Source organism: Euleptes europaea, chromosome 4 (assembly GCF_029931775.1).
Source record: "Euleptes europaea isolate rEulEur1 chromosome 4, rEulEur1.hap1, whole genome shotgun sequence".
Classification (NCBI taxonomy): domain Eukaryota; kingdom Metazoa; phylum Chordata; class Lepidosauria; order Squamata; family Sphaerodactylidae; genus Euleptes; species Euleptes europaea.
The window spans coordinates 93,834,119-93,860,406 of NC_079315.1; the positions used below are offsets into that span (position 1 = coordinate 93,834,119).

Below are 26,288 nucleotides of genomic sequence, written 5' to 3' on the forward strand. Positions count from 1 at the left end.
GAAATACTGGGTCACTTTCAGGCTTCCTCATTACCCAACTGCTGTACCAGAATGGTTTTGTCTGCTTGCTGGTTACAAGAGCAAGCTACGTATCCAGGAGCAATTGCCATCTGCCTTGAGCAAATGGCTAACTCCAGGGCTGTACAGGAATAAATTAATGCTTCCGCCTTCGTTTTATTATAGAGTAGCAAAAACACCTGACAGTATGATGAGCAGTTTGTGTTTGGAGGGAGGGCCTGCAATCTCAAGAGGATCTTCTGCATCCTCATGACTTCCTCTTGGTGCCCTGAATTCCCTCCCCCAAACAACTCCCCTACACTTCTTCCCCAACTGCTAGTGCCTCTTACAGAAATTGCTCTCCCTTGCCTCCCCCTTTCTAACATCAGCCCTCTATAACCTCTCAGAGTGTTTTGCCAGGGACCCATGGACAAAAAAGACTTGGAAGGAGGTGCCGGGAGTAGAGCGAACTGGGCAAAGTAATTCTCCAAACCTCTTCTTTCTGCAGAGCCTCTTGTGCCAATGGAAGCAATCTCATCTGATTTCCCCTCTTCACTGCCGAAAGGGAAGGAGGCAGCGTGAAAGCCTGAAGACTTCCAAGGCATGTCCTTATGATGGTTTGTTATTATGTCAAAAAAAAAAAAAAAAAGTAGCCAAGAGGCAATGCTTTGCATTTTGGAAACTAAACCAACATTCATTTTCCAAGGGAACGGAAAGCATAGCTTCAGACAGAACTATAGAAAATACCCACATTTTCACATTTCCCATTTTACTCATTCCCACTGAAAGAAGAGGATAACAGTTTAGTAATTAAGAAGTGTTTTGCATTGCCTCTGCTAAATCCTTTCAGCTACTCCACAAAAACTGAATGTACCACTAAACAATCAAGAGCACTGTGGTGCTTTGAAATGATATCTTTCCCCTCCATACGGCGTTAACAATCTACTGAGCAATAAGGATTACACATTCTCACCTTCCACCACACTCAGTGCATTTTCACGGGTCAACTAAGTATCCTTTTTTCCAGGTGACTAGACAAGTGCACACACAAATTTCACTTAAAAGTACACTGGCTCTTGCCAAGTAGCAGCAGGATGAAATACACCACCGTAACAATTGAGCCTTTGTCTGAGGCCAAGACTATACCTATTAACATGCTTTGAAGCTGAGCCAATAAAAATCTCAGCGCTGGGATACAGTTTTTTGCGCCTAAACAATCTGTGCTTGTGTTTAATATACTATAGTCTATTTTCAAGGCCCTGCCAATCATGCACTCTACATGAAGAGCCTGGCTGGAAAAAAAGAGAATTTTGGTAAGGGGGAAAAAAAAGATATATTGAAAATGTATAGTGCCTTGAAAGAATAAATCATGCCATTAAGTTCATATTCGTGTACAAAAGTATATCCGTGAAGTTTAGCTAAGAGCTAAACTGAAACAAATCATTCTTCCAATCCCTGTTGACTGTATGGTTTGTAATGCAAGATTCCTGGAACAATGCAAGATTTTAAAGGGAACTGAGTCAGCAACTAATAGGTATAGAATGCCTGAAGGGTGACTTTGACCATCAGAAGCTGACCTTTTCCCCCTCCTCCATGGCCACTCCTACTCTCCCAGATGCTTAGGAACAAAGGCCACTCAAGTTAATATGTAGCAGACCCAAGATTTTTTAAAGAAGGGGAAGTAGATGAGTTTGCAGGGTAAAACAAACATTACAACTATTTCATTTTCATAGTTGAAGGCTGCCTTACTACGCAGTCAGTTCACAGATGTTCCTTCTATATAGCACCATCAAACCGAACACTATTTTTATTTCTCTGATTTATTGTGATTATTAGAATTGTGACCTGCCTTAAGCTATTTTTTAATAGAAAGGGGACATATAAATATCCCAAACAAACCGAATAAAAAACATTTTTAAAAAAATCTTTAATGGCAACATCATTAGGGCATGGTGGAAAGACGCTGGAGAAAGCAAACGGGGAAAAGTCTGCAGGAACGCGCTTAGACGTATTTCTTTTGGTGATATATCAATTTTGATTAAACTTGTCCCCTGGCCCTGTTTGAAGAAAAGCTTTGGATAAGGTACATGTGGTTCCCAGGCTACCTCCAATCCAGGCAATACTGAACATCAGCGGCAAGTCTACGCTCTGTGCCTTCAGATCACTAGCAGTGGCAAAGAAAGTAAAGTTTCTATTAATAGGTCAGACAAAGAGGCTCTGAACTACTGCAAGGCTTATTGAAAACTGGTGTCCATTTCTTCACCGAGTAGCCTAATATTAAGAATCTAGGAATCTATCTTTGAAAGCAGTCCTTTTTTTCTTTTTTCATTTTACCTAGCCTTTCTGAAAGTGGCTTATTAGCCAATTCTAAACCATAGCATCCAGAAACACAGCCACCATTTTACACACACACACACACACACACACACACACACACACACAGAAATGGAACACTTAGGACAGCCTTAAAACAATCAGTATCACCTTAGCCAACCCTAAAAGCTTTAGATAGAAGGAGCTTTTGTGTTGCTTTTGAAAAGTTAAAAGGCCTCCCAGAGGCCATTCCACAGCTTTGAAGCAACAGCCGAGAAGTTACACACCTTTGCAAACAAAAGACTGGATCCCAAGATCTATTTTAGGTGCACCCAGATGGATTTTTTAAACTCCTCCTCTTAGAACAGCAGGCCCCTCGCCTACCACACACCTAAAAAAAATCCAACCCTCAGTTTAAAAAATGTCCTATACAGAAAGGCAGACGGCTATTTAAGAAGAAAACTCTAAAATCCCCCTTGAATTCAAGCAAGTTGTAGTTTACTTGTTTAGCTATTTATTTAGAATATTTCTATGGGCCTCTTTAGAATCCTGCTTGAGGTGGCTTACAAACGAAAACCACAGTATAAAAACAAACCATTAAAAAAAACAAGGCATGAGACATAAGCAGCTGTCCATAAAAAAAGAGCAGATCATTACAAAGGGGACGGATTGTGGCTCAGTGGTAGAGCATCTGCTTGGCATGCAGAAGGGCCCAGGTTCAAACCCCGCGTCTCCAGTTAAAGGGACCGGGCAAGTAGGTGATGTGAAAGACCTCAGCCTGAGACACTGGAGAGCCGCTGCCAGTCTGAGTAGACAATACTGACTTGGATGGACCAAGGGTCTGATTCGGTATAAGGCAGCTTCATGTGTTCATGTGTGTGTTCAAAGTGGGTAAGATAAAACCCCTAATTAAAATCCTGTGTTTTAGCATGGCATCTAAAAGTAAGTAAACTCAGTACCAGACAAGTCTCAAGGGGGAGGGCATTCCGAAGGTGAGATGCCACCACAGAAAATGCCTTGTCTCTAGTCTGAAGGCAGGGGCACAGAGAGCAGGGCTTAAGAGGCAGAGCATTACTGATGGGGTAGATAGTATGTTAGAAGATGGTCCTTCAGGTACCCTGGCCCCAAGCTATTTAAGGCAGAGGTGTCAAACTCAATTGTTAGGAGGGCTGGATATGACATAAATGCCACCTGGTTGGGCCGGCCCATGCCTCGCCAGCCCAGATCGAGAGTGGGTATGTGTGGCTGCTTCGGCTGGCTCGCGGGCCGGACAAGAGGTCTCAAGGGGCTGGATCCGGCCCACAGGCCTTATGTTTGACACCCCTGGTTTAAGGGCTTGAAGAACCAGCACTGTGAACTGTGCCCAGAAACAGATGAAGAGCCAGTGCAATCTCGCAGCACAGGGCTGATGCGATCCCTGTAACAACTCTCCGCAGTAGCCAGGCTGCCACATTTTGGACTAATTAAAGTTTCTGAACCATTTTTGGAAGCTTTAAAAAAAAACGAACCCATTAAAAAAAAAAATTTTTTTTTTTGCATTTATTCCTATAAGGAATAAATAATTTTTTAAAAAGTGAAATAAAAGGGCTTAAAAAGAAAAAAAAACCTGGAACTCAACTGACCCAGCAACACCTCTTTCTATTTACTCTGTTTTTATGTTAATCTTTCTCTCTCTTCCCCTTTTGTCCAGTTTATTTGCTAGAGCCTTAGGCCAAGGATTAGCCCTCCTAGTCCTGTATTTGTACAGTTGCTGGCAAAACAAATGTGGCCCTCAAATCCTTGGTGCCATCAAAATACAATAAGGAATACTGTTAATTGTTTCTGGAGAATGAGACAGGAAGCTTGTTCCAGAGAAATCTATGCCTCCCCCCCCCCCTTCACCACCCCAAATAAATACTAAGCAACGTGTCAGTACAAAGCATCACAAAGCTTTGGGTGAAAACTTGCGGTCCCGTAACACAAAGCAGTCTCTGCAGGCACAGAGCAAAGTTTAAAGATCAATTAAATCTTAGCCCGGAGACTAAAGTATGAGGCCTGGTGGGTGCAGAACCCTGCAGTGGGAACACACAATTCATGTAAAATGCAGACCATTCTAATAGACAATGTGAACATAAAGGAGTAATGAAAACACAGCATTCTATAGAATTATTTAAAAAAATGCTGCACAGGGATCACAGAGAAGCAAATCAGGAAGCAACTGTAAAATTCACAGCATTGGTTTCTAATGCAAGACATTGCAAGCTACCTTATTTACATTATCCTTAGAAAAGAGCAAGAGTCCAGTAGCACCTTAAAGACTAACAATATTTCTGGCAGGGTATGAGCTTTCGTGAGCCACAGCTCACTTCTTCAGATACTGTATTATCTACAATTTGCCTTTCTTACTTCGACTCAAGTCAGATTACATCGAGTGAGTCATTACAAACGTGAGTTCCGCGAGAGTAAGTAAGGCAGGGAGCACCTATTCTGAAATAGCTGCCCACATCATAGGAGAATACATTGTGTGATTGCCCCCTATAGCAGCCATTTTGTGATGGATCCCATCTCCTTTGGTAGCCATTTTGCAGTAATACCCACAGCTCTCTCTCAAAATTCCCAAAGTGCCCACAGGTTCACAAAATTGGAGACCCTTGTGTTAAGATTTTTTCCTAGTGCTGGTTCAATTAAATAAATATAGGCACAGGTCAATATGACTGGAAATCTCTGTAACACAACAGGACAAAAAAAAGTGCTCTGAAACTTTAGAGGTCAGTATGGACAGCACAGACTGTAATAAGATCCTTGAAGTCAGGTTAGACAAGCCAAGGAAGGAAAATTGCAGGAGATGAGAAAAATTAGCTTTAGATAGCAGAACGGTTTGACACCAGTTATCACTCAGGCAGTGAAAATGAGATGGAACCAAAAAGCTAATTCAAGCCAAGGGACTTTGTGAAATTCTGTAAAACAATGTAATAATCCAGACCCCTGAAAACATAGGAAATAAAACAAAATGTACAGACTAGGAACTCTGTGTGGGGGACTTTCTTGTTACAGGTAAGAGAAGAGACGATGCAGATCTCTGGAAATGTCAGACAATACAGAAAACACAATCCATCACAACTCTCATTCAATACGAATGGAATCTGTGCAAGAACCACAGTCATCTGTCCCAGAACTGGCTCCCTTCATTTGAATAAGAGGCACCCAGGAGAACTTATTGGTAGATTCTACTCTTACACTGAAATCCTAGGAACAACCACACTCTTCTAAGTCAACTGAAATCAATGGGCTTAGAAGGATGTATCTCTGGTTAGGATTGCTCTCTAAGGTTTAAACTTAAACAGCTAATATCCATTGTACGTGTTGTGGAGGAAATGGGATAGTAATAAAATCACAGTATTCATGAAAGGAACCTATTGAGAATTATAGGGAAAGTGGCATAAATACTTCTTTTGTCCAGTACAGATTTTCATCATATAAAAAACGACTTCTGGTTAAAGATGAGAAAAATTTCAAAAATCCATTTTTGTTTATGGTAAACTGTTTGAAAATTTGCTGGGGGGACATAATAACTAAAAATAAGATTAAATTAAATTATTTGTGGAAAGAAGATTTTCATAAGGGGTTTATTAAATAATTTTTTAAATTCTGTATGAGTTCTGCTTCTTCCTGCTGAGAGATGTGAAAAATTGTTCTTACATAGTTTCATTATCTGAGTAAAATGTTCTCTCTTACATCTTCTGTGTTTGTTTATTGGTGAGTCATGATTTTAGTTTCCAAAAAGTTCACTATGAACAAATTAAAATAGTCCAATTGTCAAGGCTGTGTTATAGGAGCACCAAGATCACAGATAGCATTGCATTAATCACTGAACCATAAATGGCATGCTGTGAAGACAGATTATTAAAAGAAAGCATCATGGTTTGTGGAGGTGGAAAGTGGTATATCTAGAGCATGTCTCATGGAAAGCAACTTCAAATCATACTATCAAGGAAAATTAATCAAGACAAATGCAGAAACCTTCTTCACAGAAGCAGTTATACATACAGGCTTCATGCCCAAATTCTGTCAAGATGCCAGAGCTCTTCATTTTTTTATGAAGGGAAAAATATTGATATATTTCCAGGAACAATTCAGTTTCCAGAGCCTGAATTCTTTAAATCCCACTACTTTTTAACAACAGTGGCTGAAATCCTACAAAGCCATCTGCACACATTGGGAAGAACTGGAGACATCTGAAATTTCTACTAAGCCTCTCACAAAACGACACAGAATAACCGCTTTTCACTTTAAAATCACCTTGTCTTTCACTCACGCCAATGGCAGAGGAAATAAAGCAGACACCCCTAACTGCCTGTAGATTTTTCTCCCAGTCTGTGTGCATGGTGCATTTACTGGACTAGATCTTTAGCAAATTCATTTGGAAAAATTCACCTTCCACTGAACTCAGTAGCAGGGTAGGCTCGTGTGGAAAAGGGTGGAATGTAGCACTCAGCCATCACTACCGGGCTGCAAGAAAGAGAATGTCCCCCTTGCCCTTAGCAATGAGGATCATTCGGAAATGACACAGGACACCGATTAAGCCAGCAGCACCCAGGGGATGCCAATGTTTTCTTCACACTGCTTCTTAGTCATGGTTAAATAAAAATTTAAGCATTTCAATGCATTTCAATATTGCTAAAATTGGCAAAAGCTGATTGTAAAAAAGGAAAACTCATTTATATTTTCCTTTCCGTTCTTAACTATAATGAAGCAGATGCCCAAGGTATCTTTTTTAAAAAGCAAGGAAAAAAAGCCCAACTCATTTATATTTTCCTTTCCGTTCTTAGCTATAATGAAGCAGATGCCCAAGGTATCTTTTTTAAAAAGCAAGGAAAAAAAGCCCTTAACTTGCTGCGCTGTTCACTAAAATTTGCATCAATTAAAACTGATCAGCACACAAGTCAACTAAAAAAAAAAAGCTTAATCTTGCTAATTTAGAAATTAAAGATTGCAAACCTACTTCCAGACATTTTTACAGGGGAGCAACTACAGCCTTGAAAATATTCACAACTTTAATATTATGTTATGAACTATAATGCTTCATCTTCCCATGACTTTGTTATCTGTTGTTAGCAATCAGCACCTCCTTGCTCATGCACTTTGATTAGAACATGAGCTTTCAGCCTGCCATATCCATGAACAGCAAGAAAATCAAGCAAGTGACTATTGCAAATGAGTGGCATGTGAGCTCCATCTACAGGGGGACACATGAAAAGTTTACTGGCTCATTACTTTAAAAGGAGAAAGGGGGGGAGGTTCCTCCAATTCAAGTCACAGCCCAAAATGGCCATTCTCAAGCTATTAAGAAATGTTCAAATTCATATTTTTTTTTTCAAATTGAAAGGACACCTGGATGAAATCCTAAAACTGATTGTGTGATGGCACAAACTACCACACTTCAAAATTCTAAACAACTGCTAATCTACAGGAGCGCATGGGATGTTGCCACCTCCAAACACAGAATAGTAGCCGTCATCACCATCTCAGGTGGAGTGACCTCTGTGGTCAGCATGGACCAGGGCTTCCTGGAGTGACAGCGGACCTACTGGTTAGATCTAGCTTTGGGCCACCTGCCCCAGAGCACTGACACTCTTCCAGCCAATCCTCGCCACCACCCCCTTTCGTCAGCTGGCACGGTTCACCAAGAACGCTAAGGAAGATTCAAAGGGTGAGAGCATGGAGACAGACAAGGGCGTGATCTCTTCATGATCACTGCTTCCACGTGCACTGAAGGGAAAAGTAACGATTTATACACTCATGACCTCTTTACAATGATCACAGGGAACACTTCTTATACTCGGGAATCTGTATCAAGCACAAAAAGTCGCATGAGCAGCTATCCTTAGACTTACATCATTCTTAGCAATGTGGAGTGATTTACTCGAAAGCTCAGAGCCAATTAAGGGATTTTATCTAAATTGCACAATTTAGACTACTGCAACAGAGTAGTTATTAGTGTTTCTCAAATGTAAACTGTTACTCCAAATAAAGTATTCCAGCTCTCTGTTGATCTAAGTTTCTGATGAGACAACAACTTTCATAACTCTCAGATGTTTCACAAACATTTCCAGAACCTCCTACTGATGTCATACACTGTGGATTCCATTCTGTGATTGTTGATACCCCAGATCCATGAATCATCGCTTGTTTTGATCAACGCAAGCTTGAATCAGCGTCCTTGGAAATCTCTCTAGAGAATATGCTGTATCACTGACTTCCAGCACATCTGCGTCAAGCAAATGTTTTTAAGTGTGGCTCCCAATTCCTACGATTATTCAACAAATTTACACTGACATGGTAGGCCTGTAATTTCCAGGCACAAAAGAGAAACCGATGGTTTCGCAAATTAATTCTACAGGCTGATAGCTATTGCTTATTTTGATACAGAAGCAACTGTAATAATTTACTACATAGGTTGGTGACTAGCCTGTCATCTGATAGCATGCTAAATGTTCAGGACACCATGGAATGAAGATACACTCAAAACTGAGATGCACATTAGGTTACAGAATACAAAATCCAGTATATGAGGCAAACAGGCATTTTGTTACTGTGCAGCTAGTTTAAGAGAAGCCCATATTATTGCTTATTACTGCATCATTAACTATTATCTAGATTTTTTTCATAAATTATGACTTTATACACACACACAATCTATATACTAATAGCCAAGCCAGCCAAATCTGAGGATAGTTAAATCCGGTGAGTGGAGCTGTGAATGGGCAAGACAGATTTTCTACAATCCTTAAAAATGCTCCCAGGTTTACAGAAAAATATGACATCTAAAAAAAAAAAAATACATTGGGGGATTTTAATAACCCCAAAATGATAAAAGAAGTGCCTGTAGCTTTAAGCAACATATTCCCCCAGTGGCTGTCGCTAGGAAATCACAGTATTCCAGGCTAGGTTTCTGTGAGTAAAAAGGCATGGGAAGGGGCAGGGCCCTTTCCAGGGCTGTTTTGGCCTTTGGAGGAGGAATAATTGGGGCCAGGCCTAGGGTTGCCAGCTCCAGGTTTGGAAATTCCTGGATATTATATGGTGGAGTCTGGGGAGGGCAGGGTTTGGGGAGGGGAGAGGCCTTAGCTGGATATAATTCCACCCTCCAAAGCAGTCATTTTCTCCAGGGGAACTAGGATTGCCAACTCCGGGGGGGGGGGGGGAGATGGAGATCACCTGGAATTACAACAGAAGAGAAAGAATGACAGTAGCCATGTCTGAAATGGGGAAAAAAAGAGATAGAACAGAGAGAGAAGGAATGACAGTAGTGATGGTGGGGGGAATGACAGTAGACACGGGTAAAATGGGGAAAAAAGAAGAAGCAGAGAGAAGGAATGATGAGGCGAATGGGATGGCTGCCCATGCAAGATCCATGCAGGTCCCTGCTTGTATCTTTATACCAATAGCAAAGTCAGCCAAACCTGAGGATACTTAAATCTGGTGGAGCTATGAACGAGCAAGACAGATCTTTCCACAAACCTGAAAAGGGCCATAGGTTGTCAGAAAAATCTGAAATCTAAAAAGAGTACATTGGGGAGTTTTAAAAAACCCAAAATGATAAAAGGAGCGTCTGTAGCTTTAAGCAATGTATTTACTCAGTAGTCATTGCTAGGCAACCAAAGATTCCAGGCTTCTGTCAGTAAAAGGCAGGGGGAGGGGACAGGGCCCTTTCCAGGCCTATTTTAGCCTTTGAGGGAGGAATCATTAGGGCCAGGCCTGGTTAGCATTGCCAGCTCCAGGTTGGGGAATTCCTGGAGATTTTGTGGTAGAGTCTGAGGAGGGAAGGATTTGGGGAAGGGAGAGGCCTCAGCTGGATGTAATGCCATAGAGTCCACCCTCCAGAACAGCAATTTTCTCCAGGGGGACAGATCTCTGTCATTTAGAGTTCCATTGTAATTCTGGGAGATCTCCAGGTCCCACCTGGAGATTGGTAACCCTATGCCTGGAAGCAACTGGGTGACTTGATACCACATGACTTGAACAACTCAACTAGGCCTGGCTAGTTGCTACTGTTCAACAGCAGCTATGTTATGAAAGCCAACGTGGGGTAGCAGTTAGAGCTACAGAGTATGGCCTGGGAGACCCAGGCTCAAATTTCCATCTTGCTGTGGAAGCTCACTGGGTGATTTTGGACCAGTCACATGCTTTCAGCCTAGCCTACCTCACAGAGTTGTTGTGCAGATAAAAAGGAGGAGAGAAGAATACTGCAAGCTGCTTTGGTTTCCACTGTGCAGAAATGAAGAGTCTAAATGAAGTAAATAAATAATAAATACTGCTGAAGATGGGAGGAAAATAAACGGTATGTTGGTGAATGGCTGAGAAGGACAGAATGAGGCAGGGGAAGGGGAGAGGATATATGGGGATTGCCAGGGGACAGAAAGAGGAAATAGGGTGCGGAGGTAGATAGAGGGGAAAGTCAGTTGACACCCCACAAGTCTTTGAGGGTTCCCTACCATGCAAGTGGGCCTGGCCCAGTGGCCAGCACCATACCTCTGGGCCATAGTTTTCCTAGGTAGAGGCTGCCCAGGGGGCAGCACTAAATAGAGAAGGAAACCAGAAAAGGGGAGGACTTTCAGGAAAGGGAAAGAAGAAACAGTGGGAGAGGGGGAAATGAAATGCCTCCCACAAGTCCTTGTGAGTTCCCACTTGTGTAATATAATATACATTCACATTATATTCAGTGTTTACATGGCAAATGACAGAATGAAAATATAATGTACCAAAATCTCACAAAACGATTCCATGGGGGAATAACTTTTTTTATTTATTCAAAACATTTATTAGTCACCTTTCTATCTTATAAGGAACTCAAGGAGGCTTGACAATGTAAAAAGAATAATAAAGCACAATAAAACCTACATAAAAACCACTAGTTAAAATCAATAACTTAACACTGCCTGTAGGTAGAAGAACTAATCAACTAATCAAGTGATGTCATGAATAAAGCTGTATTCAACTGCTTCCTAAAAATCGAAAGTGAGGGGGCCTGGCACACCTCTCCGGGCAGGTCTTTCCATAATCGTGAGGCTGCCACGATTAAACTTAAGAACCAGTCACTCAATACTTTATTTAATGCCAAAGATGGGAAATTTAATACAGGGCAATAAATACAAAGTAATACATCACTCACCTGCGGCTACTTTTCTTCTCCGATTCTTCCTCTTTAGTGGGTTTTTTAACAGTTAGATCAGTATCTTTCTTTAACTTCTGTGCAATGCGTTCTTTCATCTGATGTTTCTCATCACTATCCCTGTCATCCTCTTCATCGTGGCTTCCATCTTCCTCTACATCCTGAGCAAAGCAGCATAAAATGTGAGCATCCTTATTCACTTTTTAAAAAGAAACACCTTAATGCTTCATTTCACTAATTAAAAGTTAGTTATGAGGAGTGGGGGACACACGATGCAGATTTCAAAAACAGTGAAGCGTTCATACAAGGGGAAGAAAGTTTTCCTATAATTTTTAGGCGCACTTCAAGGGGGAGAAGAGGAAATGGTGCTACTAAGAACTACAAATCATGACTGAATGAAATCTCATGAGAAGACCTTGCTTGATCAGGCCAGTGGTCCATTCAGTCCAGCATCCTGTTTCACGCAACAACCTTGCCTTGGAGTGCCATACGAACAGGTCCAAGAGGCCGAGTCCCTCCCCTGCTACTGCCTCCCAGTACCAGCATTCAGAGGTCTGCTGCCTCTGCCTGGATACCGGTAAGTATTTTAAAGAATTTCTCAACATCTGTTTGGGGCTCACCTACTCCTCCACTTCTTTAATCCTTTTAATTCTACCTGTTCCTGGTAGGCTGAGGACACCTAGTTTCAGCTGTGACCAGCCTCCGCAGTTTAAAACTCATTCTGTTCTCCCTAACAATTACGTTTATTAACATATATTTATTAAATGTGCAAATGACATTTCAGAAGGGCCTATGCTTATGCTATAACAACTTCCTAATCTCAAAAAAATGTGTACAGCTAACACTATAACAACTTCCTAATCTCAAAAAATGTGTACAGCTAACACTTATGCCCTGTTAATATCAGCAGAGTTTAATGTTTTTATATAACTGACACACAGTGCAATCCTAGAACAAATTATTCCCTTCTAAATCCATTGAAATCAATGTACTTAGACAGGTGTCATTCTATTTAGGAGGGTTAACAAAATGAATGATTCTTGATGTCCATAAAGTGCAGGCAGCCATAGTCATGGGGCTAATTTCTGGCAGTTACCTAATTGTGTGGAGAAGTACTACTACTATTCCATTTATTTACAAGCTCCTTTGACCAGAGGTCTTGAGCTTAACCATAGCAATAGTACATAATACATAAAATAAAACACCAAATAATCAATTTACAATACCCAACATATACTTCAAGTTAAAACACAGAATTGTAGTTACTAAACATAGCATCACTAATACCATAACAATCAATGTATTCCCCCTGAACCAGCCTCATTGAACTGGGATCATTCAAATCATAGAATTTAATCCAACATTCATCTTGCAGCCTACATGCTTATTTTATTTTGACGTTTAAGTGACATCACCTCTGCCAGAAATCTTGCAACAGAACTAGTTATATCAGGGTGAGTATCTCCCATTATGTGGGGTATCACCCAGGACTCTAGTGGAAGTTTGTATTTAGACAATATCGGAGTAATCCAACGCAACCTAGGAGCTGACCAGTGTTGACAAAACAATAAAAGGTGGTGCAGAGTCCCAATATCTCCAGATTTACATTCACAAACTCGATCAGAATTTTCGCAAAACGACCTGACAACTCTGCAGTTGGATAAGCATTTAGTCTGGCAAGCATAAAGGCACGTCTATGGCCTAGGATTGTCAGCAAGCTCACATAGGAGGGCACGGTCTCAGGCGGGGGAAGTATGGAGAAGTATATTAAGATGATGCTGGTCAAATGACCATAATAAAGGACACCGAATTGCTGCAGAAGCATTACTCACCTCATCTGAATTAGGCGTTGAATTTGCTTTCTCACTGAAAGACAAAACAACGTGCGTCAATAGATGCTTCTCTAAAACACATTAAATTGTCTGGATAAGATCAAAACTGCCTTTAGAAGTACAGGAGTACAGCTAAAAATCTACATACGCCCCATTCATAGGATTTTCAGACCAAATACGCTATTCCTTTACCTTGCTTATCAAAATCATACTAGAGGAGCAAAGGTGAACAATCTGTAGCAAACATCGGTAGCCAGGATTGGGATAACACCCCACCCACTGCCCGTTCTTTTAGCCTCACCATAGCTTTCCATCTCTGCCCACATTGTTCCTTTAAAGAACAACAACACCCCTGAGCATGTTATCATTTATCTCCATAAATGTTTGTTAGAATTAACAGAAGAGTATTAATTGCTACTGCTCTATCAATGCCTACCACGGTGATACCCAAGTACAGCTACTGCCATGAGCATAATTTATGGAAGAAAAGGGAGAAAGGAGGAGAAGGAGGAGGAGGAGAAGAAGAGTTTGTTTTTATATGCCGACTTTCTCTACCCCTTAAGGGAGACTCAAACCGGCTTACAATCACCTTCCCTTCCCCTCCCCACAACAGACACCCTGTGAGGTAGGGGAGGCTAAGAAAGAGTGATTTGCCCAAGATCACCCAGCTGGCTTCGTGTGTAGGAGTGGGGAAACAAATCCAGTTCACCAGATTAGCCTCCCCCGCTCATGTGGAGGAGTGGGGAATCAAACCCAGCTCTCCAGATCAGACTCCACCGCTCCAAACCACCGCTCTTAACCACTACATCACGCTGGTCTAGGTACCCTGACCTAGATGGCCCAGGCTATCCTGATCTCGTCAGATCTCAGAAGCTAAGCAGGGTCGGCCCTGGTTAGTATTTGGATGGGAGACCACCAAGGAATACCAGGGTTGTTATGCAGAGGAAGGAAATGACAAACCACTTCTGTTAGTCTCCTGCCTTGAAAACCCTGCAGGGTGGCTGTAAGATGGCAGCAACTTGACAGCACTTTACACACATGCTGTTCAGCAATTCCACTTGGAATATATATATAGCTAGATTAGACCATACAGCCAGGACTGCAAAGGACGGTGGTGGGAGGGAGATAAAGGAAAAGAGAGAGGGGAGACACAGCAGACAAAATAGTGGGGGAGAAAGAAGGAAGGGGAGGGAGTCAAACTGAAATCATATAGTGAGAATTTGTCCTATAAACACAAGGGACTGAACAGGGGAGCACTCTGTTGGTTGTGCTGAAAGGCTTTATTAGCATCTCACTGTGAGTGTGCAAAGTGTCATCAATTTTTCAAGAAAAGAGACGTTCAGAGGTGGTTTGCCTTTGCCTGCCTCTGCGTAGTGACCTTGGTATTCCTTGGTGGTCTCCCATCCAAATACTGACTAGGGCCGACCCTCTTAGCTTCCAAGATCTGACGAGATTGTACTAGCCTGGGCCATCCAGGTCAAAGCATCATCTTGTTACTCAATTATTATTAATGAGCTTCTTCTTAGAACATAAGAAAAGCCACACTGAATCAGACCAAGGGCCATCAAGTCCAGCAGTCTGTTCACACAGAGACCAACCTGGTGCCTCTAGGAAGCCCACAAACAAGATGACTGCAGCAGCATCCTTGCCTGTGTTCCACAGCACCTAATATAATAGGCATGCTCCTCTAATACTTCTCTCTCCCTCCCCCTCCCTCTCCCCCTTTCTCTTTCTTTCTGTGACTGTCCATCACTTTCCTTTTGAATTTCAAACTGAAAATCCAATTGAGGATATTACCAAATACAGAAAAAATACGAAGGGAAATGGGCAAGACAGCAAGCATATCAAGGATGGGTAAATATTCATGTAACCCCCCCCCCCACACTCAACACCTTTTCTCTAAGGAAGGTTTCTGTGGGGATGCAAAGGAAGGAACTATAAAGAGAATTCCTTTAGGTTTGCTGTCTCTGTTCAAGGTGATAGATAATCACATAATTTCACTAGTTTTCTTTCAACCACTTCTGAAAATTCAGTTCATAGTTTTTCTCTCCCAGAAGAATCAGAATCAAGCAGGCTGGGTAGGGAGACAGCCACAAGTTCAAGAACAGGAGGTAGGTGAGGAGATAGATATATTACCAGTTTAATGATGGAGCAGCAACTACGTCAGACACAAGAGCAAGCTGAAACAGAGAGCCAGCATAACAAAGCTATACATCTGCTGATTTCAATAAGTGGCATATTAACCTTTCAATGGCGGGAACTGAGCTGAGATGTGGATCGTCTTTCAGTAAGTCGTGGCTGCTTTTGCTTTTTCCTTTCATACTCTAAGATTCAGAGGGGGGAAAATGTGAAACCTTAATTTTATCCCACCCAACATTTCTGTCAGTGAATAACTAGAGCATTATTTCTCATACACAGAGAAACCCAAAGTTATGTATCTTCATGGAGAGCATCTGCTTTGCATGCAGAAGGTCCCAGGTTCAATCCCTGGCATCTCCAGTTAGAAGGATCAGGCAGGAGGTGATGTGAAAGACCTCCAAATGAGACCCTGGAGAGCCGCTGCGTAGACGGTACTGACCTTCATGGGCCAATGGTATGACTCAGTATACGGCAGCTACACGTGTTCTGTTGCACACAGAACAGGACAAAGTGACAGGAGGCTTATCCAAGCAAATGATCTAGGCTGTATCAGAACATTCAGGTAGCTACATCCACCATTATGGAGAAGTTCAATACAATCTAGTCTTGACACAAAGAAGTACCCCGCCCAAATACAACTGCCATGAATTAAGAGAGACTTCTAGACCTTCAAGCCCACTCATATAACAAGCAAAGTTCTCCATTGACAACATTTTAAGTACTACCACGTTTCAGTAGAATAAAACTACAATTCCCCCCCTTTTCTGCGCTCATGTTTCATCTGAATTTGTTGTGCTCCATATCATGTATTTGTTCACAGAACTCGTAAATCCCAATTGTTGCTACAAAATGGAGGCCCTGATCAAGCTAAGCAAGTGAGAAAGTTGCAAAGAAACTTTCCAAGCTGTCAGCCTGGAACTGTTACCTGGCTAACTTTGTTGACTTCCACTTCCTCCTCTTCAGCTTCTTCTCCAAATGAAAGCAAGCTAAAATTTCTTCAAATACCAAAGGAACAAAGAATAGTTACATTGATTAAAATATTCCAAATTTTCAACTAACGCCTCTCCGCCCACCATAGATAGCTTTACTTATTGTAACCTTATATTGTACAATTCTGTTATTTCACAGGACTCTTTTATCACTCAGAGCTAAATAACTGGGTCCTAATTTTTGAGTACAGTTGTATAGGTGAGCCTGTCAAAGACCTATAACGGGTCACAACTGATAATTACTTTGTGCCTTTGGATTTTGCCTTCTTTACTTCTTCCATCGGTTTTTCCTTCTTCAATTTCTTACTGGTTCTTGGAATTATGTCATCAAAAGGATTAAACAAAACCTACAAGGGAAAAAAATCAGTTTTCACATCTTTTAAAAAATAATTTCTTTTGAGAAAAGCAATCATTTGCCCATATCAGTTTCTCATGCTGCAAACTGGTCATGTGAGGCAGCGCGGAGTCATATCCAATAAATTTGGACTACGCAAAGCAGCCATTGCTCTGCTCTATCTCTCTTGCGGGTCGGAACAAACCCTTTCGGGAAGGACTGCTCATTGTCCTGCCAACACAACCAGGCCAGGAGAGCTGGAGCCACAAGTGATAGAGCCAGGGCAAGTCCATCTCTCCCCTTCCTGGGGGGATCCTAACTGCCACCCACCCAGCTGGCTGGGGGAAATGGCCTGACAGAAATGACCACGACACCCTGACCCAGACACTGCTGTCTGCTCTGCTCTCCATCTGGTTTACAAGCCAGTTCTTCCAAGGTGGGCTTGCACTTGTAGCACGGGCTGCTGTTCAGACGTGGGAAAATTCACCGTTCTTTATGAAACAAACTATTGTATATCCTATCAGATCTGGAAGCAAAGGGGAAAACAGCAGACTTTAATCTGTTTCGTATCAATTTATACCTACCTCTGTGGTTCTTATTTTATGTGGATTGACTGGTCTTTCATCTGGGCCAATTTCAACCTCTGTAAGTCGTAACATATTATATATGGTATCTCCAGTAATCTGTCAAATTAGAAGAGCCTTTTAAAATCTATTCTGAAGCCATCCATTTAAGTACATTCTAAGCAGTGTAAAAAAAGCTGATACAGCATACTTTATTTTACATCGGTCACGGCAGATTTTTCCACAGCCACAGTCGAAACAAGCAGTGAACACATACGTACAGATTGTAACAGAAAAACTGGTTTTATTAAATTTGTGACTGAAAACTATGTTTTGAGAAGAAACACACTCTTTAGAAATACAGATTCCAGTGCTAGATGCAATGTATCCATTTCTAATTCAAAGATTTCAAACATTCTGTTTTGTCTGATAATCAGCAAGTTCGTTTCATTGGGTTGGATCTTGCAATCCACGCACATCAGGACTGGAGATTGTTCCTACATTTGCCTCCCGCAAGCAGCCCCTTCTGACCTCAGGAACATTGATTCCCAGGGTCACAGAACTCATGGGGACTAATAGCTATGCAGGCTGGAAGGGTGCATTGGGGAGGAAGACAGGAGCAAAGCTACACCTTCTGCAAGCACCAGGTCTGCTGTTGCAAAAGGCAGAAAAGCATTTTCAGCCCTTTCCCCTCTTCAGTGCAGTGTCTGACCCCATAAAGCTATTATCACCCGTGGTTCCTGCAGTACTTGGGTCAGAAGGGATTATTTCCACAGAATAAAAATTTCAGTGCAATCCTAAACAGTTACAACTCTCTTAGCCCACTGATGTCAATGAGCTTAGAGGGCATAACTCTTCTTAGGATGGCTCTGTAAGACACTATGGAGCGTTTTTGTTTTTGAACAAACATTATTGGGTTTCAGAAATTTTGCCCCAATTCTAGCTTCCGGGTATGCAAAACCAGCTCTTTGAATGCTTCTGTTTCTAATACCACACCGAAATGGAAGTCTGCTGGTAATATTCCATAACGTATTAACAGCAGAAGAAATGAAAGACATGCTCTGTCCAGTCACTACCATGCCCCTTGCCCCATCCAAAGAGGCCTTTCAATCTCTCCCCAGCAGTCCCTCAGCTGAGCATGCCTTATGCTAGCCACATTGTGATGCACCTGCTCATTACAGTGAGACCCTTCCATGCCTTTGTCATTCCTGCTTCTCAGACCTACAGGCTACAGCTACTTCACTGGGAGCATGAGTAGCTATGAGCCATGGGCCTAGAGTAAAGTAGGTCCAATGAACCTAAAGTAGGTCCAATGGAATATAAACTAATATAGTAGAGGCATAAGCTATAAATAATTAAAGATACAGGTCCCCTGTGAAAGCACCGGGTCATTCCTGACCCATGGGGTGACATCACATACTGACATTTCTTAGGCAGACTTTTGTTTACGGGGTGGTTTGCCAGTGCCTTCCCCAGTCATCTTCCCTTTACCCCCAGAAAGCTGGGTACTCATTTGACCGACCTTGGAAGGATGGAAGGCTGAGTCAACCTTGAGCCGGCTACCTGAAACCAGCTTCCGTCGGGATTGAACTCAGGTCGTGAGCAGAGCTTGGCTGCAGTACTACAGCTTACCACTCTGCACCACGGGGCTTGCTATAAATAATTAGCAGATCTTAAAATCTTACACATAATGTGAACAACAAGACCTAGAAGCTAAGCAGTAATATATGCAATAAACACAGAATCCTAATTCGCGTAAACTGTATTTTTTAACTAAAAAGTCCGAAAACCTAGATTTTATTATGAAAATTAAGATTCTTAAAGTGTTAAATCAACCCTACTGGCTGGCACAGAAAGAACACTTCCCCTGACTAGCATCGCCTGCCAACGTAAGGATATAAAGACTCAGTTGAATGTCAAAATAATGGGGAAAGGTTATTCTCAGTGATCCAACCTTACTCAAGCCTTTCTCCAACATAAGAGCCACCTGAATTGGAGAAAGACTACTTAGGTTGGAAGAAGGCTTCAAACTTTGCTCACTGGAGGGATAGGATTACGATCCACCCCAATGTGTAGCTTGACTTGAGTCACTAGAAGTTAACTTCTCTCTGCTTACGGCACAATTTGGCCCGGCTTAGGTTAGTGTTCCTTAAGGGGCTGATTGCCTAATGGCCCCGCCTTGGGGAAGGAGGCTATACTTTACTTTTTTGTTCTCTTCCAATTCAGTCTACAATCAAACTGCCCTTTCCTCCTTTCTCCACCTTTCATGCTTTTCTTACCATCTCTGCTGAAGTAATAGTCTTCCCTTTAAAAAAAAAGAAAAAAGAATGAGAGTCCTTTGCTTAGTGATTTCAGTTTCACATCCAAAAAGTTTGACAAGCTCTTGTTGGATTCTTAGCAAAGGTTTTTGAGCAACAACAAAACCCCACTATGAACTTAGACTGACAAATAATGAGGTTTTGGAAAGAAGCCTCGCCAACCTTTCCAAAGATGGTGTGTTTGTTGTTAAGTTCATCTGCACGACCCAAAGTAAAGAAGAACTGACTGCCATTATCATGAGGCCCAGCGTTTGCCATGGCAACCAGTCCTCGTCGATTAAAGCGCAATCGTGAGTGGAATTCATCCTGCAAATTTAAGAGGAACAACAGTTGGTGAACTCGTTTAACTGGCTCATGTTCATTCAACGGCTTGCCCATGCGTTACGCACTTGGGAATATTGCAGTAAAAATCAATGTTTACAGCTAACTTCTAAATAACAACAACACCTGTTTTAATTAAAACACTTGTGCTTGTACCGTTATAAATAAAGTAGTATTTCTTTGAAACATTACAAGCAATGCACACAATGCACACAACACAAAGGTATCCCAACGTTAAGAGTTGCGAAATGAAGGGGTGTCTTTGATACCGTACAAATAAACTTTTCAATTACGTCATAGGCAATGCGTTTAAGAGCCTATTTTCCGTTCTCGCCCACTTAGCAAGTGGTAGCAATTGTTCGCTTCCAAGCCACAACACAATTGCAAGCTTCGTTTAACGAAAAGGACTCATTAATTAAAAACCCTCTCAAGATAACTAGCATTTACACACAGGAAAACTTGACTTCTCAATAAGCATGTCAATTCAGTCGAAGCCTTAAGAATTCCTTCCTGATTAGTAATAGCCTAATTTTTACAACAAGAGTCTAGGATGGAATGTTATATACAGGGTTCTAAAACTGGTTAGCAGCAAAAATCTTGAAAACACTGAGCAAGATCCAGACAAAATTATGTCCTTAAGTTCCACCACTTCTAGTTAACCATATTTAAATATCTCCTGCTGAAATCTGGAAGAATTAAATGTGACTGACTGAAGCTGGGTTGTACTTTTATTTATACATCTATACTAAACATAAGAAAAAAGTTAAATAAATTTTTAAAAAGTGAAACAGAACCCTACCCTGAAAGGGCCCCCATAGATGGACTCTCCTCCTGACCCAGTTCCGGTTGGATCACCTCCTTGCACAATAAATTCCGGTACAACCCTGTGAAATATTGTGTTGTCATAGTAATCTGAAAAGAAGATTTGAGTAAGGATAGCTTAGTAGACTTCACAGTTTTCATCAGGAGAATTCTGGATTTTCTTACTCCTGACAAAAATCTCACATTGAAAGATATGTCAACGCACACAAAAACGGAGGAGTTTCTCTTTTCCTGGTTATCAAAACATCATATGCATAGTCGAAAGGTTTTCCTTGGTATTTTTAAACTATGACTCAGGCCTAGGTTTCCAAGGCATACGCTAATGTGAAGCTTAAGCCATTCCAAAGGAGCACATTAAAGACCAGTCATTCCCCTTCAAATCTGTTGTCTTTAAACAACCAAAATAAAATGCAAGCAAATAACCAGGTATTATCCCTATTACCTTCCATACAAAGCTGAATAAAGTTCCGACATGCTTTGGGGGCTTCTTTTGACCATAGCTCAATATCAATATCTCCAGCTGTTGTTTTCAATAAAACCTATAGAAGAATAAAAGTCAATTTTAGAAATACAGATTCTAGTATATACAACTTGCAATTTGCAGGTATAACTACAATTTCAGCTGTTACAGAAAATTCTGGGGCCCTGATCTGGAATATTGTTGAAGCGTGTAAAGGAGGAATTCCCATGCATGAGTGGCTTGTCCAGTTTTAAGATTTACATTCTTTTTTTCTTTTTTTAAAATATATTATTTTATTCACTTTTAAAAGGGGTACAGAAAAGGAAAAAAGGGTAGAGACTGTCAAGATAGCAAGTCATTGCATATCAGGAACTGTGAGGTTGGGAACACATTGCACTGTGGAAACTGGGTTCAGCTGGAGAGAGCAGGTGTTGCTCATGAGCTGATGCAAGAAGGTGCAATGACTAAGCTAAATGAGTCAGCTGGATGCTGATTGGTTCCTGTAAACCTGAAACTGTATAAATGTACTGTGAAATGTACCAACAGCGCAGGAGATAGTTGGTGGAGTGTCAAGAGTGTGTAAGTTGGATTTTATGCACTGTAAATAAACAATCACTGGCTTTTGTAGCTTGGCTGTTTCTGGATTCTATTCTAAGGACTCTTTAACTAATCCTCCAAGCTCCTCGCAAGAGGGTTATGGGCCCAGCCCGCTACGCTACACGAGAGTAGGTAGTGGTGGCACTGAGTCAGAGAATCCAGAAGGTTACATAGCAGTGAGGGAGTCTGAGTGAAGACATGGCTCAGACTGGAATTCCGGTGGAAAAGCTGACTGCTGAGAACTTCCACGTCTGGTCAGTTCGCATGGAGCAGTACTTAAAGTGTGAGTCCCTGTGGGAGGCTGTGGAGGGGGCCCCAGCTGCTGAAAACGAAGATGAAGATGAGGAGGCTCCAGTTAATGCAGCAGAGAGGGACCGAGACCGGAAGGCGCTGGCAAACATCACCCTGATAGTAGATGATAGCCAGCTAACATATGTGGCTGGGAAAGATAATGCCAAAGACGCGTGGGTGGCTTTGCGAGCCGTACACCTACACACTTTGGCCGGGACTGTCCTTGCGTTAACACCATCGTAAGTAGCCCAGGCCCCGGCGCAGGGGGCCCAAACGCCGGCGCAGTGCCTTCCTGGCCTCCTAAGGGCTTTCACCCTCAAGGCTCATGAAAGCGCTGTAAGGTTCTGTGACAGTGAACAGTCTGCTATATTACAGGGCAGACTTCACATCTAAAGTTTTGAGGACAGGGGTAAAGAGTCCTATATTAAGAGTCTTCTAGTGTTAGATCATTTGCGTAAAATTCAGCCTTTTATGTGTTGTGAGAGTATCATCAAATTGTGATCCCCTTGTCACTGGACAAAAGTACGAGAAAAGTGCTGCTCAGTATTTATTATAAGCCAGATAACACTATATGAAGTTTGAACAGCAGGGAAGAGAGGAGGGATGGAAAGTTCCAGTCTTTTTCCTGAACCCCCACCCACCCACCCCCCATCCCAGACAGGCCTTTTCTTCCAACTGAGGAGACGCACAAAGCCTCCTATGATTTTTGGGATTTAGGTTTGTTTTAAACTCGAAACCTTCCCCTCAGTTACCAGGTGTTCTAAAGGAAGTGAGTGTATAGGCTTTTGGTTTGCTGCCGTGAGGTAAGTATTGTAGTGCACAAGGAGTTTATAGAGACCACTGAGGCAGGATTTGAATATAAACAGCAAAGAAGATTTATTTATTTACAGGTTAGTCTCAAGGAATAGATCAGTAGTTACAATTTTCTCTAATGCTTTCAGGACAGTTTCTGGATGGGCTACTAGTGGCTACAAACCTCCACTCAGAAAAGGAGAAAATCATATTCTTGCTGTCTGACTCCAATGAGTATATTTCTCATAGAACATCATTGTTTGCTCTGGCAGCAAGGAAAATAAGAGCTAAGATAGTTAGCTCTAGAGCAGAATCCCACAAATCATGTTGCTTTTGGTGCTTCGTATCCATGTTAACCCGACTAGATTTTATTTTCTTGCACATGTCTTTTTAAAATATTGTATTACTTTGTAGATGATGTTTTGTGAAGGCCTATGGCCACATACAAATAAATTTCTCACCTAATGCTTTCAGGCACAAACAGGCTTTTACTGACTAGCCACTAGATTGGATCTTCGCACACACACTCAGGATTCCAGCCACTCCAGCCTGCTCTTTCCCAAGAGTCAGACTAAATTATACAAGGTCTGCTCATCCCCAGAGACTGGCCTAACAATCGGGCATTCTCTCTTCTCTCCCAGAGGAAGAACTAAACCACTCTGCCACACTACCAGGCAGAGCTACCCTTCACTCTGTCTGCTTTCCCCCCCCGGAGCCAGACCTGAGCTGTCACTGCTCTCTCCCTGAGGCAGATGTCAACTCCCCTTCTCCCCTGTTCCCTCCAATATTACATCTCAAAGGTGTATTTGGATGCTGGAGCAGCACTCCTATAGGCTCAGCTGAGTGGCTGATTTCCCCCTCAGGGGCAGGACAGCCTTCTGTCCGTCATCCCCCCAGACCTATCTTTAAATTCTTTCCCTATTCTATACACCCTCACCCACTGAAAGGGAGGGATGCACCTGACCCTAACCCTTTCTCCACCCCTTACAAGAAGCAACCTTAATCACAGTTCATCCCATACAGGTACAACTATCTTAAGGCTATATTAAACCATTAGTAGAAATTACTTTCGAATGTTAAAAGTCAATCTGCATTTCCACTTCCAATGATGTGGGAGGGGGGAGACTGAACCCAGGTTTGCCTGGAACAAGATGTGACACTTCATTTTAGGCAAAATGGGACTTTGATGTTCCCAGCTGAGGTTTGTCAGCCATAGCCATTTCCAAACTGATAGAGAAGCAGTTTGAGAGGAGGTTGAATTGGATTATCTCTCCTCCTTTCCATCTCTACAGATGTTCCAGACAAATTGGGACTACCAGAAAACCAACAGCAAAAAAGGAAGTCATTTAGTTTATTGAGCACACCTTGTACAAAAGCATCCTAGCATAGTGACCACCAGATCTCTACTTTTCAGAAAATAAAACCTTATTTAATATGGAACAATTGAGGGACGTGTGCATTCAGGGCACCTTGCACTACAGAATTCTCTCCCCCCCCCCAACCAAAAAAAAACCAGTCACACACAAACCTGTCATCCCTGATGACAATACAATACCTTTATTGGAATCTTGAAATAGTAAAACACGCCGTACAGCCGGCATAAAAGAATAGGATAAAATCATCATTATTATTCATTAAAAAAGACAGTTTATCAATTGGAGTTAAAATTTTGTGGTGTGTTTGAGCTCTCTTGAATTGAATGATCTTTGGAGATTCTCTCAGTGAGGGCTGTAGCTAAAAAGGAGGCTACTGAAGGAGTGAGATTCCTGTCCTGGTCTGCTAGGAGGAAGCAAATTAGATCACTTCTTGGTCTTGTCCTTCGAGAGTCATCCCTGATTTGCACATACTAGCTCATACAACTTGATACTATTCAAATATGAGCAGCTGGTTCCCATGTTATAGTACAGATGAGGTAAATACCTTTTCAAGGATAGTATAGTACATGAAACAGTCCTCATGGATGCAGTTAACAAAAACAGCAGCAAAGGAACATTTACCTGAATCCTGTGGCTACAGGATTTTCTGTTAACTATTTCCATGACTGCCTTGTTCACACACTTGACAGTTCTTAGCCCACGCCTGAGGTGGGTCTGACCTGCTCACGTACACAAAATAGTATTGATAAATTGAACTTGGAAAAGGGCATTGGGATTTCATTTTGTTTGCTTTAAATTTAATAGTAGTCATAGAATCAGAGTTGGAAGGGACCACCAGGGTCATCTAGTCCAACCCCCTGCACAATGCAGGAATTTCACAACTACCTCCCCCACACACCCCCAGCGACCCCTACTCCATGCCCAGAAGATGGCCAAGATGCCCTCCTTCTCATGGACTGCCTAAGGTCATAGAATCATCTAGTCCTGTTCCCATGTTACAGTGAATACACAAACATCTCTTTGTAAGAAAGAACCAATATGTGTTCACTTTACAAATGAAACTGGGGGCAAGTGACTGGATAAATGTGTGGTTTCAATCACAGATTCAGCTGTGTGCTGAATGTAATATGAGAATTACTTAATGCACATATAGAGAAAAATCAGGTGTATACTGTACACGGATTGTATGTGCATTCATTGGAACTTGTTGGGTCAGTACAGGAGTAGTTCTTAAAATGCATAGGGCTCCGGCCTTAATTGCTTAAAACTGGCAGTGCAGTCCTATGCAGAGTTACTCCAGTGTAAACTCATCAAAACCAGTGGGCTTTGACTAGGGTTGCTGTCCTCCAGGTAATAATAATTATCTGGAGGTAATAATAATAATAATTACCTGGAGGACAGCAACCCTAGTCAAAGCCCACTGGTTTTGATGGGTTTACACTGGAGTAACTCTGCATAGGATTGCACTACCAGGAAGTTCTGCTATTACAACTGATCTCCAGCCAATAAACATCAGTTCGCCTGGAGAAAATGGCCGCTTTGGAAATTGGAGTCTATAGCATCTAAGTCTCTCCCCTCCCAAACCCCGCCCTCCTTAGCCTCCACCCCCAGAATCTCCCGCCTGCAAAGAAGGACCTGGCAACCCTAGCTTTGACTGGAGTAACACTGCACTATGTTAGCATTACTAACTCCATCTTTGGAAACTGCTGGAGATTTGTGGGGGGGCGGAACCTGGGTAGGGCAAATTTTGGGAAGAGGAGGGTGTTCAGGAGGGATGTGATGCTACAGAGTTCACGCTAAAGTTGCCATTTCCTCCAGGAAGATAATTCACAGTGGGTAGCTGTGTTAGTCTGTCTGCAGTAGTAGAAAAGGGCAAGAGTCCAGGAGCACCTTAAAGACTAACAAGAATATTTTCTGGTAGGGTATGAGCTTTCGTGAGCCACAGCTCACTTCTTCAGATACCAAAAAGCTCATACCTACTGGAAAATATTCTTCA

The 26,288-nt window shown here is 42.0% G+C and overlaps 2 protein-coding genes across 2 annotated transcripts in view; one reads left to right on the forward strand and one right to left on the reverse strand.

The window, feature by feature from the left end:
• The window catches only part of SREK1IP1 (SREK1 interacting protein 1), a 192,970-nt gene that overhangs the window by 151,849 nt on the left and 14,833 nt on the right, over positions 1-26,288 (forward strand). The window lies entirely within an intron of this gene.
• The window catches only part of CWC27 (CWC27 spliceosome associated cyclophilin), a 134,865-nt gene that overhangs the window by 107,495 nt on the left and 1,082 nt on the right, over positions 1-26,288 (reverse strand). The window contains exons 2-10 of the mRNA XM_056848620.1: positions 21,219-21,315; positions 20,754-20,866; positions 19,796-19,939; positions 17,337-17,435; positions 16,662-16,765; positions 16,355-16,424; positions 15,535-15,614; positions 13,291-13,324; positions 11,459-11,619 (exon numbers count right to left, since the gene is read on the reverse strand). Coding sequence (XP_056704598.1) covers positions 11,459-11,619; positions 13,291-13,324; positions 15,535-15,614; positions 16,355-16,424; positions 16,662-16,765; positions 17,337-17,435; positions 19,796-19,939; positions 20,754-20,866; positions 21,219-21,315 — 902 coding nt within the window. The remainder of the gene's footprint in view (positions 1-11,458; positions 11,620-13,290; positions 13,325-15,534; positions 15,615-16,354; positions 16,425-16,661; positions 16,766-17,336; positions 17,436-19,795; positions 19,940-20,753; positions 20,867-21,218; positions 21,316-26,288) is intronic.